General features: G+C 37.0%; 1 protein-coding gene across 1 annotated transcript in view; it reads right to left on the bottom strand.

The window, feature by feature from the left end:
- The window catches only part of LOC149939239 (glutamate receptor 2-like), a 22,954-nt gene extending 8,425 nt beyond the window's left edge, over positions 1-14,529 (bottom strand). The window contains exons 1-2 of the mRNA XM_090179072.1: positions 14,437-14,529; positions 2,374-2,532 (exon numbers count right to left, since the gene is read on the bottom strand). Of these exons, the coding sequence (XP_090035198.1) occupies positions 2,374-2,532; positions 14,437-14,460 (183 nt within the window). The 5' untranslated portion in view covers positions 14,461-14,529. The remainder of the gene's footprint in view (positions 1-2,373; positions 2,533-14,436) is intronic.

Below are 14,529 nucleotides of genomic sequence, written 5' to 3'. Positions count from 1 at the left end.
AATTTGTTCTTTCATATATCGAACCGTGAAAGTTAGTTGGTCAACATGAGACAAGTCTGGTGTAAAATCTACACTTATTGAATAGTACTTGGCTTTTTTTAGTTCAGATAAAATTTCGGACAAAACTCTGTTTCCCATAATGGCAATGAATTCTTCGCATATATTAGCTGAGAGATAAGACGGTTTTCCTTTTCCAGCATTGCCATATTTTTCAAAATGCTGTTTCAGAAATGGGTCAAAGTCGCCAAGTAATTCTAGAATGCTTAAAAAGTTTCCGCTGTTCACAGAACCTAAAGTTTGATTAGTTTCTCGAAATGGCAAACCTCTTGAAACCATGAATTTTGTAGCTGTTACAATTCGATTTAGCACTTGTCTCCAGTAAGATTTTTCCGTTTCATATTGTTGAATTAGAACTGAGTCGATTCTGCTTGATTCTCTCGGTCGGTCGCAGTATGTTAGCATAGATTAACGATGATCTTGGCAGTTTTAATGTTCGGATATCCGACTACCAGCATGCTTCCAATCGTCAAAATCGTATGTCGAGAAAAATGAATTTGATGTGGAAAACAAACAACAAACAAAGCAGTATAGTGAACCTTGTGACGGCGAATATAATAGCCACTCGCGAAAAACCACCCCTCCATTATGTAATTCACGTTTTAAAACAGACTTTGATAGATACCTATTCTGATCTTTATAAATTATCTTTGACTTACCAAAGTCGCATTCATGATTTTGGAATTTCGCGAGTCCAGCTTTAACCCAAAAATTTCGCTGGACGTTAGTTATTGTCCCCCATAGAGCAGGATCAGTTGGAGGGTCAGAGGAAATATTCGAAATAATTGGTAATTCTATTTTTTCATATGGTAAATCCTCTATGTTAAAGTTATTTGTTGTGGTCTTTTGCGTCTCAGTCTCTAATTCAGCTGATTGCGTTTGAAAGAATGAAGTTAATTTCGGTAACTTAGCAATTTTTGCTTTTTCTTCTAAGGCACTTTTCCTCTTCGCTGCTCCACTTTGATATTTTCGATTCATTGTCGTTTGTTTCCAATAATTTACACTTTCTAACAACTCTTTAATATATGAAGAAATTTGGAAAATATTACTAGAGCCTACAGGTCAGGAAATGAACTCTTCTTGGTGTGATCAATATATTTTTAATTAGGAGTCGGAGAAACTGACTTCGCTCCATGACCAAACTACACGACTACAACCACAAGGGCAACTGTTTCCGTTTAGTTACTGACAAGACTCGCTGTTAGTTTTTAGAAATTGTATTTACTGTATGGCACGCGATGTGGGTATGAATCAAAATACGTTAGACATGACTAAAACTAAAAGATACATAATTTTAAATGAGCGTAAATAAATTAATCAACTAAACGCTTATCCCCACAACAGACGCTGTATGGCTGGCCTTTCCGGGGCCCCAAAACTGGCTGGGGCCCTGGGCTGTAGCCCACTTAGCCCATGCCTTAAGACGGCCCTGTGAAACGATCCTGCTAGAAATATTAAATACAACAAGTTCATAAAAATCGATATTATAAAGCGGTTATCTGCCTTTGTATTAATTAAGCACGAAGACAGCGAAAATGCATTCTCTTCGACTGTGTTCTTCGGCAAAATAAATTGGCAATAGAGCTGTGAGCATATTAAGAAAGAATGTTAGGAATGTTTTTATTTATTGTTTGGGAGAATGACTATGGGGAGTTGATATTTAGCGTTTCTATAAAGATTTGAACCGCTTCTGTTCCTAAAAAATGATATCATCCCGGTGCATCATTGCTTCGCTAAGACTATTTCGGAAAGGAAGATCTTACTCAGTGTTCCAGATTGTGGGAAATTTCCAATATTGCGGGAAGATTTGGGTTTCCATTTTGGTTCTGTGGGAGAAAAGTCTTTTTTTTCTTCAAAAACGATGATTTTGTCTGAATTTTTACGTCTACGGGTATTTATCTTATGTTTTACTATCAATAGAAAGCTCTATTTTCTCTAGAGCAGTGTATTTTCGTGAACCTTGGGATTTTATAAATAATAAAAAGGAGGGCCTCCTAATATTACAATCAATCAATACATAGGCCTAACAACCAAAATGTTTAAAAATTGTAAATTCTATAAAATTTATTTTAAAAAGATTCATTTTCCAAACTTTTTAAAAATTATGGCATGTTTTCCGTTGAGTTTTCGTTGGGAGCGGGGCTAAATGTGGGGGGTGTGGGAATTCGTTGGAAATTTACTATCCAACAGTGGGAATTTTGACATTGTCAACACTGTTCTGACTTCCCCTTCCACCTCTCGTGCTGAGGGGAAAGTAGACCTTGCCATAGTCATTCCTCCTGGGTATAAATTAATTTTTTCTTGGCATAACTTTACTTCTATTTCGAACGCTGAGAATAGGTTGAAAAAACTCTGTTTCTTTTCGGGGCGTCCAACGAGGATTTTGATGTTTCCAATGAAAACTGGGTTCGTGAATGCCACGTATTGGATTCTGTGATCCGACATCAAAAGCGGAGTGACAGACATGTCCACTTCCTAAAATTAGTCAAATAGTTATTCATTAAATTTCTTAAAGTGTACTAATTTAAATAATAAAAATATATAAAACGGGATCGTACACAAATTAATTATTTTGAAATTAAATTTTAATTTAAACCTATTCGAATACGTTAAATTGTAAATATTCGAGGAAAAAATTTGCGATTCTACGAAACAAAAATTGACTTTTAATGTGTTTCCACGGTTTTAAGGGCTTGCCACCACCCTCCTACGCATTGTAACCCGGCCACCTGGATTAATGGCTTGAAAAGTCACTTGATGACTTAGGTATAAGGTGGTGCCTTGGGTGATAAGCGTAGCTGATTATTATTATTATTATTATTCAGTTTACCCAATATCTAAAAGGTTATATTTTATGGGACTTTGAAGTGTTTCCTATTGGTAAGAGAAAAATTAAAAAACCTAACGGCTTAGGTGTCAGATATAATAGCTTTGCCGAATCACTCTAATATTGTATAGACGATATTACTGAAACTTTGTGCGTCGCATATTTGTTTTGGAATTATCTTTGTAACCTAATTTCAATTTAACGATATAATTTAACGTAAAAAACCCCACCCTAGCTAATTCTATAGTTACCCTTGTTAGAGCTATTTATTCATGTTCTATTTGAAGCATTTTCAAAAATTTTAATTTTTTTCAGGGGGTACCCTTAAAATTTGTCAGATTCCCATGTTATTTTCAATGGGAAAATTTCCATTTTGTGTTATCAGAAACATTTTTTGTTCCCATGGCAAAACGGTTGTCTATGGAGACATATCGCTTTAGCGTTTTACAAGGTACATGAAGGTCTGCCAAACCCGCGAGTTTGAATAAAATCGGTGTGTTACACATCGGGTCGTTTCCTTGTAAGTATGGGTTATTGCACGTTCTACAACTAATGAGAGATTTGTTCAATGTTTCGAAGAAAAAAGACGAGAAAGTGCAGCTATATTTGGGAAGAATAATGGATCAACATAGGAAATTGGATGCTTGCGGGTATGGATTTACGGATAAAGAGATGGCTCTAATCATGCTGATGGGTTTACCGGAACCCTACGAACATATTATTTTGAATTTGGAACAGTTTGTCAACAACATAAATACATAACTGGTAAAAGCGCGATTAGCAGTTGAGGAAAAAAGGCAAGAAAGAAGGGATGAAGAAGTAGATCGTGCGAACCAAAATTAAGATTTAGGACTCGGAAAGGATTTAGTATCTCGAAGACAAAGCGGAAGTCAAAATTCTAGTGAATCTTGAAAACCGAAGAAGAAATTCGTAAAATGTTTCTGTTGTGGAGAAATGGGGCACGTTGCGTATGACTGTCCGGAAAAAGAAGTAACAAAAGTTAAGGAGAATTATACCAAAAATGGGATTGGAAGATTCGCCAACTGGACATAACAGCCGCTTATCGTCACGGAACACTTGACGAAGATATCTTTATGGAACAACCCCGGATGCATATCGAAGCAGGGAAAGAAGACTGGGTATCAGGACGCCAATGGAACAAATGTTTCGACGAATTTTTGAAGACCACAGGACTAACAAGATCCAAGCAGACCCCTGTGTTTACTTTAATCTTGAGAAGGGCATAATCTTGGGAGTATACGTCAACGATACGGTATTAATGGCCAAGAACGATGATACCGCCGACAATTTTATTGACGAAGTCAGCGATGCATTGGAGACACGTGAATTATGGGAAGCAAAGAAAATGCTCTATATAAGTATTGACATAAATGAAGACGGTTCTATTTCTCTCAATCAAACTCAATGCGCTGAAGAGATTCTGAAGACGTTTGGAATGAGCGAAGCGAAAGGAGTAAGAACACCACTAGACACAGGAGTCAAACTGAAACAAATCTCTGATGAAGATTGGATAAAGGAACAGTCAGCAGCTAGAGACATTCCTTATAGGCAAGCAGTAGGAAGTATACTGTATCTAGCTGGAGTGACAAGACCGGATTTGGCCTACCCCGCAGCCTTCCTAAGTAAATTCAATGAACGGCCTACGAAGGAACATTGGTCCTGCGTGAAACACGTTTTGCGATAAATACATAAAACGAAGAAAAATAGACTGACCTACAGAATAAACTCGGTAAAAGTAACTGCATACTATGATGCCGAATGGGGAAGAGACATAAAGGACTGGAAGTCTTTCAGTGGATATCTGTTTCTTCTAGGCGGCACGGAGATATCATGGTGCAGTAAGAAGCAAAAAACCACAGCACTATCAACAGTAGAAGCAGAATATCTAGCCATGTCCGCGGCGTCGAAGGAAGCACTGTGGTTACGTAATCTTCTAACGGAAATCGGTATATCCAGCGTGAGCCGTTCGATATCCGCGTAGACAACCAAGGAGCCATGTGCTTGGCTAAAAATCAAACCACATCAGATCGAAGTAAGCACATCGACCTCAGATATTACTTTCTAAGAGAAATGGTGGAAGAAAATATTTCTTTCGAGTACGTGCCAAAAATTGACACTCTCGCGGACATGCTAACGAAATCGGTGGGTGCAAATCCTGTTGAACAACATTGTCAAAAATTCGGACTTAATGCAGAACGTTCCAAAGCCAACAAGGGGAAGTGTTAGAGCTATATATTTATGTTGGGCTCGTAACGCTAGATGGCGAAACGGTCGCTAAAGAGAGAAAGATATTTTTGTTTGTATAAATTCAGTCTCGTGAACGCTCCTCTCTTTTGTTTTATCTCTACCTCGGAGTTTTTAGTTCGCCGCTGACTGCTCGTCCACTTGTTTGTTATTACTACAAAATAAAGAAGTTTGTTTTTAGCTATAACCCCTTTCACGACTCAGTTATTATTTTCGTACACTACACGTTAAATCTAACAACCCTGAACACTCAAAATGATCTTAAACTTTTGTAGTTTCTTCAAAATATTAGTCTACCACAAATGTTTAATTATAAAATTGAAATTTAAACTAGCTGCACTAGAATAACAACTGTCGAAATTTAAAATGTAACAATATCAAAATCTGAAAAAGATGGTATAATCTCATAAAAATTTAAAAAAGTTAATATGATATAGTAAGAAATGGCTATAGCTTATGACTTTCGCCGATTTTATCTAGGACCTTGACAGCACACTATTTTCATAACGTATATAAGGCAAAACTATTTATTGAACTTTTTGTTCTTTACTCTTAAAGCCTTTTCGCACACTTTGTCCAGCATTGTTACTGAAGGTGGTGGTTTTAGAAAATTCCTCCAAAGATTCTAAGCTCTTCTACATTTTCTGTTATCCTTATTTTTAATTCTTTAAGTCGAAATGGGCGTAGTTATGACCAAATTTTAAATATGTATACATATTATCGGCGAAATTTTTCAAACATGTTTGTAAACCATTAAAAATCCAAATGTCAATGTTGTGTTAATAATTCATTTATAATATTGTTATTTTTCATTCTTTTCACCTCTCCGAGGGGACTTTGTACCCTAGCAGGGTTTATACAACCACCGTGTCTGTCTGTGGGTCTGTCTGTCAGGCCTGCGAACGCGTTCGCATTTTCGGGGCAAATGGTAATCACTGCGTACCCAGATTCTTAGAATCAGGGAAAAGGTTTTTCCAAAAACAACCTCCTTTTGTCATTGGGTGTAGTATAATTTTTTAAACGGCCGGTATTTGAATCCGAGCCCTCTTGCACGACAGGTGAGCGTTCTACCGCAGAACCAGGGATACAGTTACGCTTCACTGATAATTAAAAACTCTTCCGAGGAGAGGTATATTTTGGCTTGCCAACTTGTTTTCATTACGGTTACCTGCATGGCTTTAGAAAAATTGGTCCTTTGTGCCTGGCTTTTTAGAAAATATTAAATTAAATGATACTGTTCTTGTTGTATTTAGGTGCAAAGAAAATAAACTGCCCACCTAAATACAACCACTTAAGTCATGGCTTGTAAAAATTTCAAATTAAATGGTACTGTTCTTGCTGTATCTAGGTGCAAAGAAAACAAACAGCCCACCTAAATACAACCACTTAAGTCATGGCTTGTACAAAATGTCAAATTAAATGGTACTGTTCTTGCTGTATCTAGGTGCAAAGAAAATATACGGCCCACCTATAACAACCACTAAAGTCATGGCTTGTACAAAATGTAAAATTAAATAGTACTGTTCTTGCTGTATCTAGGTGCAAAGAGAATTAACTGCCCACCTAAAACAACCACTTAAGTCATGGCTAGTAGAAAATGGCAACACCCACATTTTAGCGGGAAACTTTCTAAAACTCACTATCGGGACTTTTATAGCGATGAGGCTCGAGTTTAGGTTTTCATTTAATTATTATATATTGTGTGTTATTTTTATTAACCATTTTAAATATAAAAAGAACTTTAACCGTGGCGCAAGTATAGCCTCCGCGTTTATAATTGATGGGCGATATTCACCGCCAACAGGAAGATAAATAGCTAGTGACTACGATAAAGGCGTGTGTCTTTCCCCATACAGATTAGAATATGAACTATTAATAATATCCAAATGGTCTGTGTGACAGAAACATGGTAAAGAGACGATGAATAAACGGAATTTTCTTTAAATTTTGAGTAGATTGGTCTTCTTCTGCGTTGAGTTTGCAAGTTCTCTCCCAACTGGTTTAAGGGGGTTTCCCTTCCATAAAAACCTGTTGAGGTTAACGGTAATAGATAGTGTAGGGAGCTGGTGGCTCGCCACAAACCCTCCTACGCATTGTAACCCGGCCGGCTAAATTTAAGGCTTTAAAAGTCGCTTGATGACTTAGGCCTAAGGTGGTGCCTTGGGTTTTAGCCTAGCTGATTATTATTATTATTATTATTATTATTATTATAGGAAATATTCGGAAAAACAAGGTGGTGAACTGGCATTTGTGCAAGGAACCATTATGAAATGTAGCGTCTGGAAAAATTGTCACGAAAACGTATGTTTAAAAATTAGGGAAAATATGATTAGTTTCTTCTCGAAGTTGTTTATTTTGCCACATATAATCGTGAAAAGATAGTAGAATCAATGAATAACCGAATGCACAATTGCTGACTTACCGGAACTAAACCCTAGTGAAACAATACCACAATGCCTAACTGTTGGCGTCCACGCTCATATCTACAATTTGGATGACCGAGAGAACACTAATGGGAGATTCCGTAGCAATTTTTGCTACGGAAAGGTACGTTGATTAGAAATTAACTCGCGAAACAAATGAAAGAACAATACATAGCAGTAAGAAATTATGCTCTATAAATCAAGGTCCAACAAAAAACATTTATCTCTGATGCCTTCCAAGACTGTATTTTCGATGTGGTCAATGACGTGACAGGATGTCCGGAACCGGAGCCCTCCGTAAGCCCCAAACATACTTAAAAGCGCTGGTTTGATAGAGCGGTCAACAAGGCAATCGCTGAGAGAAAATTATTGAATCAGGCAAAGCGAAAAATTATAAAAGCTGGTACTCCTCCCCTCACAGATGGCAAAATCACACTGGCAAGATGACCTAACAGCTAAGAAAATTTTGTAATTGAAGAATCCCTAAAAATTGTTGGAAGGAAAATGTTTGAAATGTTATGGAAACGTTTTAAAACCTAGAAGCTCAAGCCGGAGGTAACTGCTTTAAAGGTTTCCGATGGACGGTTACGTACTGTTCCCCTCTACGAAACGAAACTAATTAATATCTTTTTCATGATTATAACGTGGCTTTTGAATCGAACCATAGTGGATTGTACTCTTCTGCTGAGTTGGAGTACAGAATGCAACGTCCAGATGCAGAAACGGACCCACTTTTAGAAGATATTATATAGTAGTGGAATTAAGCTTTGCAATATCAATTATTCCATTACTAAATGATTTGATTCCAAATGAGCTGATCTCGATTAAACAGCTAGAAAAACACTTATTATAATTATTATTGTTAATTATATAACAGCATATTACGTAACAATGACATTTCAGAACCAAACGGGAGAAGATGCAAACTAAACTTTTATTTAAGGAAAAGATCAAAACCATTATCCTAGTTCTCTCTCCTAAATTCACGCCTCAATACAAAAATATAGATTAGATAATTCTTCTCGTAAACAAATTTATCTATGTGAACTACAAAACGGCTTCCCTTGTGACCAAAGAGGGTCTGGCACAGGACAGGACTGACACTATTGGAGGCCCTGTGCAAAGTAGAATTTGGTGCCCCTAAAAATATCAGACTTAATGTTTTAACTTAAAATAGTACCATTAAAAAAAATAAATTGTTTTTTTTTTTCGAAGAAGGAGGGCCAATAACCTCGGGTGCCACTGTACACATGCCTTTATACGGCCCAGGATTTATTTTCCCTTTTTCCGGGATTTCGGAGTATGGTAAGAAGAGTACATCTATGACGTCATTTTACTCCGATTCTGTGCTGGCGAATAGTTTGAGTCGGAGTAAAAACATTTTTCCAAAATGGCTGCCTGTGGCCTTGTTAGCAGATAAATTCTGGATAGCAGACGACAATTCCGTTTTACTCCTTTACAACTCATTTTAAGAAAGAGTAAAAAGAGTAGTCTTAAAACTCCGGAACAAGCGAATATTTTATGGGGTGGAGTAATTCTCATCTATGGAACAGGCGAGTAAAACGTTTTAGGGTAAAAAGAATACACTTTTGTCCGAGAACAGGTGAAAAGAAACCACCTAATATTCATCCTTATTCACCTCATCGAGATGGCAAAGTTACGACTAATCTGCTTTCAAAGCTGTGCCAAACTCGTATAAACATGGGCACTCCAATGTGGTTCACGCGCCATCCACAAACTCTATTCTACGGTTGACCACTTTTTCCGCTGTTACTTGCCTTGTACTTATAACCTCTTGGGACGAAGCGATTAAAGCGTTTTACTTGAAGCATCCATCAAATTCAGATTAAAGTTATACCATCTCAGGAACGTTCTTCGCGACGGTATTTTAAACACGGTAGAAACAGGTAAAGTTCTTCAGTACATTGTACATATAAGTTGCAATCTTGCAAACGAGTTTGGATTAGCGTTCCATGAAATGAAATGTTACGAATTTCGAAGAGGAAAAAAAGGCGATCCACTGCTCACCACGTAGTGCGCAGCGGCGGTCTTTTCGTGTTTAAATTTTTTCGTCTAAAAGCATATCCGCAAAAATGGTTAAAAACTGCGCTTTTTCACATTGTAAAGATAGATCTGGGAAAGAAATAAAATTCTCATTTCATAAGTATGTAATATTATAGTAAATATTTTATAATAATCTCGGAATAAGATATCTTTTACACTAAGATGAATTACTAGGGAAATGGGTTTTAGCGGTAAATCGCGAAAATTGGACTCCATCTTTAATTACTTCATATGACTTTGTGTGTACTAACATTTTCTGCCGGATGAAATTCACTTTCAAAATGGAAGGCACCATTTGAAAGCAAATGCTGTACCTACACCAGTAAAAATTACCCTATACATTCTGAAATAAAAAACTAACTGAAATATGAATAATTTCTTTATTAAAACAAGAATTTGAAAGAGCTCCCAAAAATATCTGTTCCAGAACAAAGCATATTTACATCTTCTAGAGTATGCCAATTTATTGATTTTAGTAATTTTTATTTAGTTTCCCTATTTATCAGAGGTTATTTCAGAAAACGTACGGAAAAAGTGAACTACCGGAAACCACTCAATTTGACTTGACTAATACTGATGATAGTTTAAAAGACACTGAAACCAAGATTTTGAAATCTCATGTAGACATATTTTAAACCACACTGAAATAATTAAAATTTAGTTAAACTGTGATGATTTGTGGTATTTCAGACTTACAATTATTGCGCAAAGTTAACGTGTGACTTTAAGGGTGACACGGTAGCTATGGTAGATTCTTGAGATTTTTATGATTTTCCTAAAGCTGTTTAAATAACTTAATATAATGTCAGATAAATAAAAAACGTTTTTAATACGTTGCCTACGATCTGTTTTATGTTATTCCACGTGACTATATTTACTTATTTAGTTAAAATTGTTTCTATGAGATGGCGCGACTATCGCTATTCCACTCTGATGGCAGCCTTCTAGCTGGTACGTCCCCGCCCAATCCAATCGTGCTTCTAGTCTAATTTCTAATTCTATGTATTGAACCAGCTTATCAAAAATGTTTTGACGGATATTTTAGGGCTACGACCGGATACACGAAAGAGAGGAAAGTGAGTAGACAATATTATAAAGCTAAGACGTCCATTCACGTAGTTTATGCTTACTATTACATTGTCGTTTATCCTAATATAATAGAAAACTGATTAGCAATATCGTCTTTAAGATTAATAATTCCTTTAAAGGCTAGTGTGCAGGGCCGGACTTAGAGATCCTGGACCTCTAGGCAGATGACGAGGATAATAAATATAGTTCAGCAGCTGCTGGTCTCATACCCTCTAAATCGAGAAGTGAAGACAGGCTTTCGTTTAAATTAGCGATGACTACCGGGCTACCTTTCACGAGCTGCACTTACTCTGATCCCTGGAACTAGGCTGTGCCTGAATTTCCCTAGAAGTCAGAGCTCTTCGGGTGTACTACTAAATAAAAGCGTCGACTAAATATGCGATAATTATGCAACATTCCTATTAAAGGCTGCGTATGTTCACTGCCAGGCAGAAAGTTTGGTAATTTTAAAACAAAATCTTTTACCTAGCAATCTCTCCAATTTAAATTATAATTAAATTAATACTCACTGCTAGTGTGATCTATTTAAAATAAACTAGCATTGCAACCGTTTTTAAAAGCTAGTTTTAAACGGTCGCGTGTGCGTGACCGTGTCCATGTAATGTAGTGCTTCGAGATTTTACCGTTGTTGTAGAATAGCCTGTTAGCTCTTTCTTCTTCGTGTATCCTACTTTATCACGAAATGTAAAAAACAAATGCTTTTTCTGCCTCGCATTGAATCGCGAATCAGCACGCCAATGTGACGCCATAATCGGATTATTAGGGTCTTTTGCTCGAAGAAATGCGATCACCTGAGACAGTCGACAAATTGCTAGACGATGCGAAAGGAATTCTTTCTATTCGCGAAACTGAAGATAACAAACGGCCTCAGAGGAAAAAACGGTTAAGTGAACGTCTAAAAGATTCAATCGTCATGGAAACATTGGGGAAACCACGTCAGATCCCCCTTTCGAACAAATTGTCTTCGAAGTTCTTGACGTAGTTTTGTTTGAAATTAATAGACTTTTTAAAAACAACAACGATCTTTTAAAAGCTGTAGCCTGTGTCTATGAACTTGATTCCAATAAAATAAAGCCATTTACAGATTTAGGATTACATATACCTTCGACCGAAGAACTAGTTGTGGCAAAAACATATTTAGGTGCAGATCCTGAAAATGTTTTCTGCGATATCTTCAAACAGCGTGTTGCTTTTAAGGACACCTATAGTCTATTGGCAACCGTTGCAACCTATGGATGTAGTACTGCTACATGTGAATCTACTTTTTCAGTTTTAACAAAAATAAATCGCCCTGAAAGAAGGTCAATGACTTTTGATAGGCAGTCAAATCTAACATTTCTAGCTTTTGAAAGGGATACAAAATCTTTAAATTTGGATTTATTTATGAAAAAATTCAATGAAAAAAAGCGAGTCCTTAAATTATATTAAAAAGTAATGAAAACTGATATAACATAACATGTGTTACATGCATTTTTGTATTTTAAATTTATTTATATATTTTTAATAAAATATTATGTTTTCAAAGAATTCGAAATTTATAGTTTAAAAAATAACACAATAAACCAATGTATTTACTAATTTCATAGGTGGGGAGATAAAAATGACTCAAGGCATTGGCACCCCCAAAAATAATTTGAGCGCCCCCGAGTGTTGGCGGCTGTGTATGGGCCTGTTACGTTACAACGTAATAGTGCTCCTTACGGCTCCGGCTACGGTTGCAGGATATTTCGGAGCCGGCATCCCTTTGAAAAAACTGGCTTCACGAGCTGTTTCCGCTCTAGTAGAGTAAAATTTGTTCGTAAATTTGACCGTAGCCGCCATTTAATGCTGATACCTAAAACATCACCAAAAGCCTAAGCGATTTATTTCAAGTGGTCAGGTTATATTGCGTAGGAGGGTGTTGGAAAACCCTTCAGGCGAGTCAACAGCTTCCTGCACTAACTATCATCGGCAACATTATATTATGGAAATGTGAAACCGATGAACTTGGGGGGATTTCCCTTTTACCAGTGGGGAGAGAACTCACAAACTCAACACAGAATGAGTGGTGTGCAATCACTTGATTACAAAAATCAAAAACCAAACCCAAAATATACCCCGAGCCAGCTTGGCTCCGAATATTTATGGAACTGTTTCCGGCTGAGGATCCAGCCTTGGAGCCGGATTTGTGACGCACAAGGTAAATCGATGCACCAGACGTTTTCCACAATTAACCTAGTAATAACAGTTATGGCTTCTATGGAATCTTAAGGGAAAGAAGAGGTACCACTACTAAGAGCAGCTAGACTACTTCAAGGATTCGTCAAACACATAGCAGTCCACTCTAACGACGTTTATGGTGTTTCTAGACCATCTTGGGAAATCTGTGGTCATGACCAGCCTCACCTACGCAAATGACGTCTATATATCTTACTCCTTCCACCACTCAAACCATTGACAGGGCCCAAACAGTGGTAGAAAAATGCACCTTGAGAATTAACTTCCTCACTGCTAATACCTAGAGCAAAGGAGCAATAGCCTAGTCTACATTCGCTGAAAGAGTGGCAAAAAGCAAATGAAACAATTTGCACCGTCTTATTCACAAGGACGAAGAACACGTGGTGAAAAAAATCTATCGATATCTTCGTGGAATGGGACACCATACGAATTGGGATTAGAGAGCGGAGTAATTGGACATGACGTTCGCTGTGGGCCATAGTCGATCATCTTGCGCAAACTATAGGGAATGAGGATAATTAATTTAATAGATTTCAAGACCAAATAGCCTGGTTATTTACGCCATCCAAGAAACCTCATCAATAGAGCCATTTTATAATAATGACCGAGGAAGCCACCTGCTCTTCTTAGCACGTACGCGTGCTCTCCTCACGGCGTTTTCGGATTTTTTGTAATGATCCATTTTTTTCGTTTTTTCAAAGATCTATGGTCCAGCATTTTAAACCCAATGACTATCTTTCTTGGTACCTCTGTTCCGCCATTTCACAATTAAGAGATGCTGGGGCCACAGACAACTGCATCCAAATAACAAATTAAAAGTTGTATATATTTCCGATTTTTTTAACACTTTAATACTTCTGAGAGTCCTACTTTTGAATACCTTTCCCTGATATGAAAGGTGTCCGTGTGTACGGAAAGGAAATTAAATATGAATTCAATTATTCCTAAGAAACGTGGTTTTTCTTCAGTATATTATTAGATAAAAACAATTCATTCTTATAAATACCAAGCCAAACAATAGAGGCACTTTATTCTTGAACGATATTTAACGAAACCTGTATTTAACATGGAATGACTTCTATAGAAAAGCGTACACTTTAATAAGGAGTGGTAATACGAAAGCGAGTGAGACTTACATGTTAACCGACATGATTCGACTCTTTTTGTGAGGAACATAAACAGGTCACTGATAAAATACCGTTCTTCATCTTGTGTATTATTCATTTTAATTACCATGGGCTGCCATTTGTTTGCTACGCCCCTTTGCGTTTCGTCTTTGCACATAAGGTATCGCCACCGGAATTGCTGAAAATTTTAGGTTCCCTGCTATTGCAATTTGCTTTCAAGACTATATTCAACATGAATTTGTTCGTTTACCAATACCCTGGCAGTAAAGTACTGTTAAATGAGATAGCTATACAGTTTTTCGAACTAAGTCACAAAGAAATGGCTTAAATAAATGACTGGTCGAATTTTTAGGAAACTAAAGCTCACTTTCCGATGCAGCATTCCCATCATTCCTGTCCAATCGCTTGTTGCAGAAATGTACGTCCCCGATTGTTTCTCTCGCGGAAGGACGAGTTCGAT

Source organism: Leiobunum rupestre, chromosome 6, assembly GCF_980474605.1.
Source record: "Leiobunum rupestre chromosome 6, qqLeiRupe1.1.hap1, whole genome shotgun sequence".
Taxonomy (NCBI): Eukaryota; Metazoa; Arthropoda; class Arachnida; order Opiliones; family Sclerosomatidae; genus Leiobunum; species Leiobunum rupestre.
This window is presented reverse-complemented; position numbering and strand designations above follow the sequence as displayed.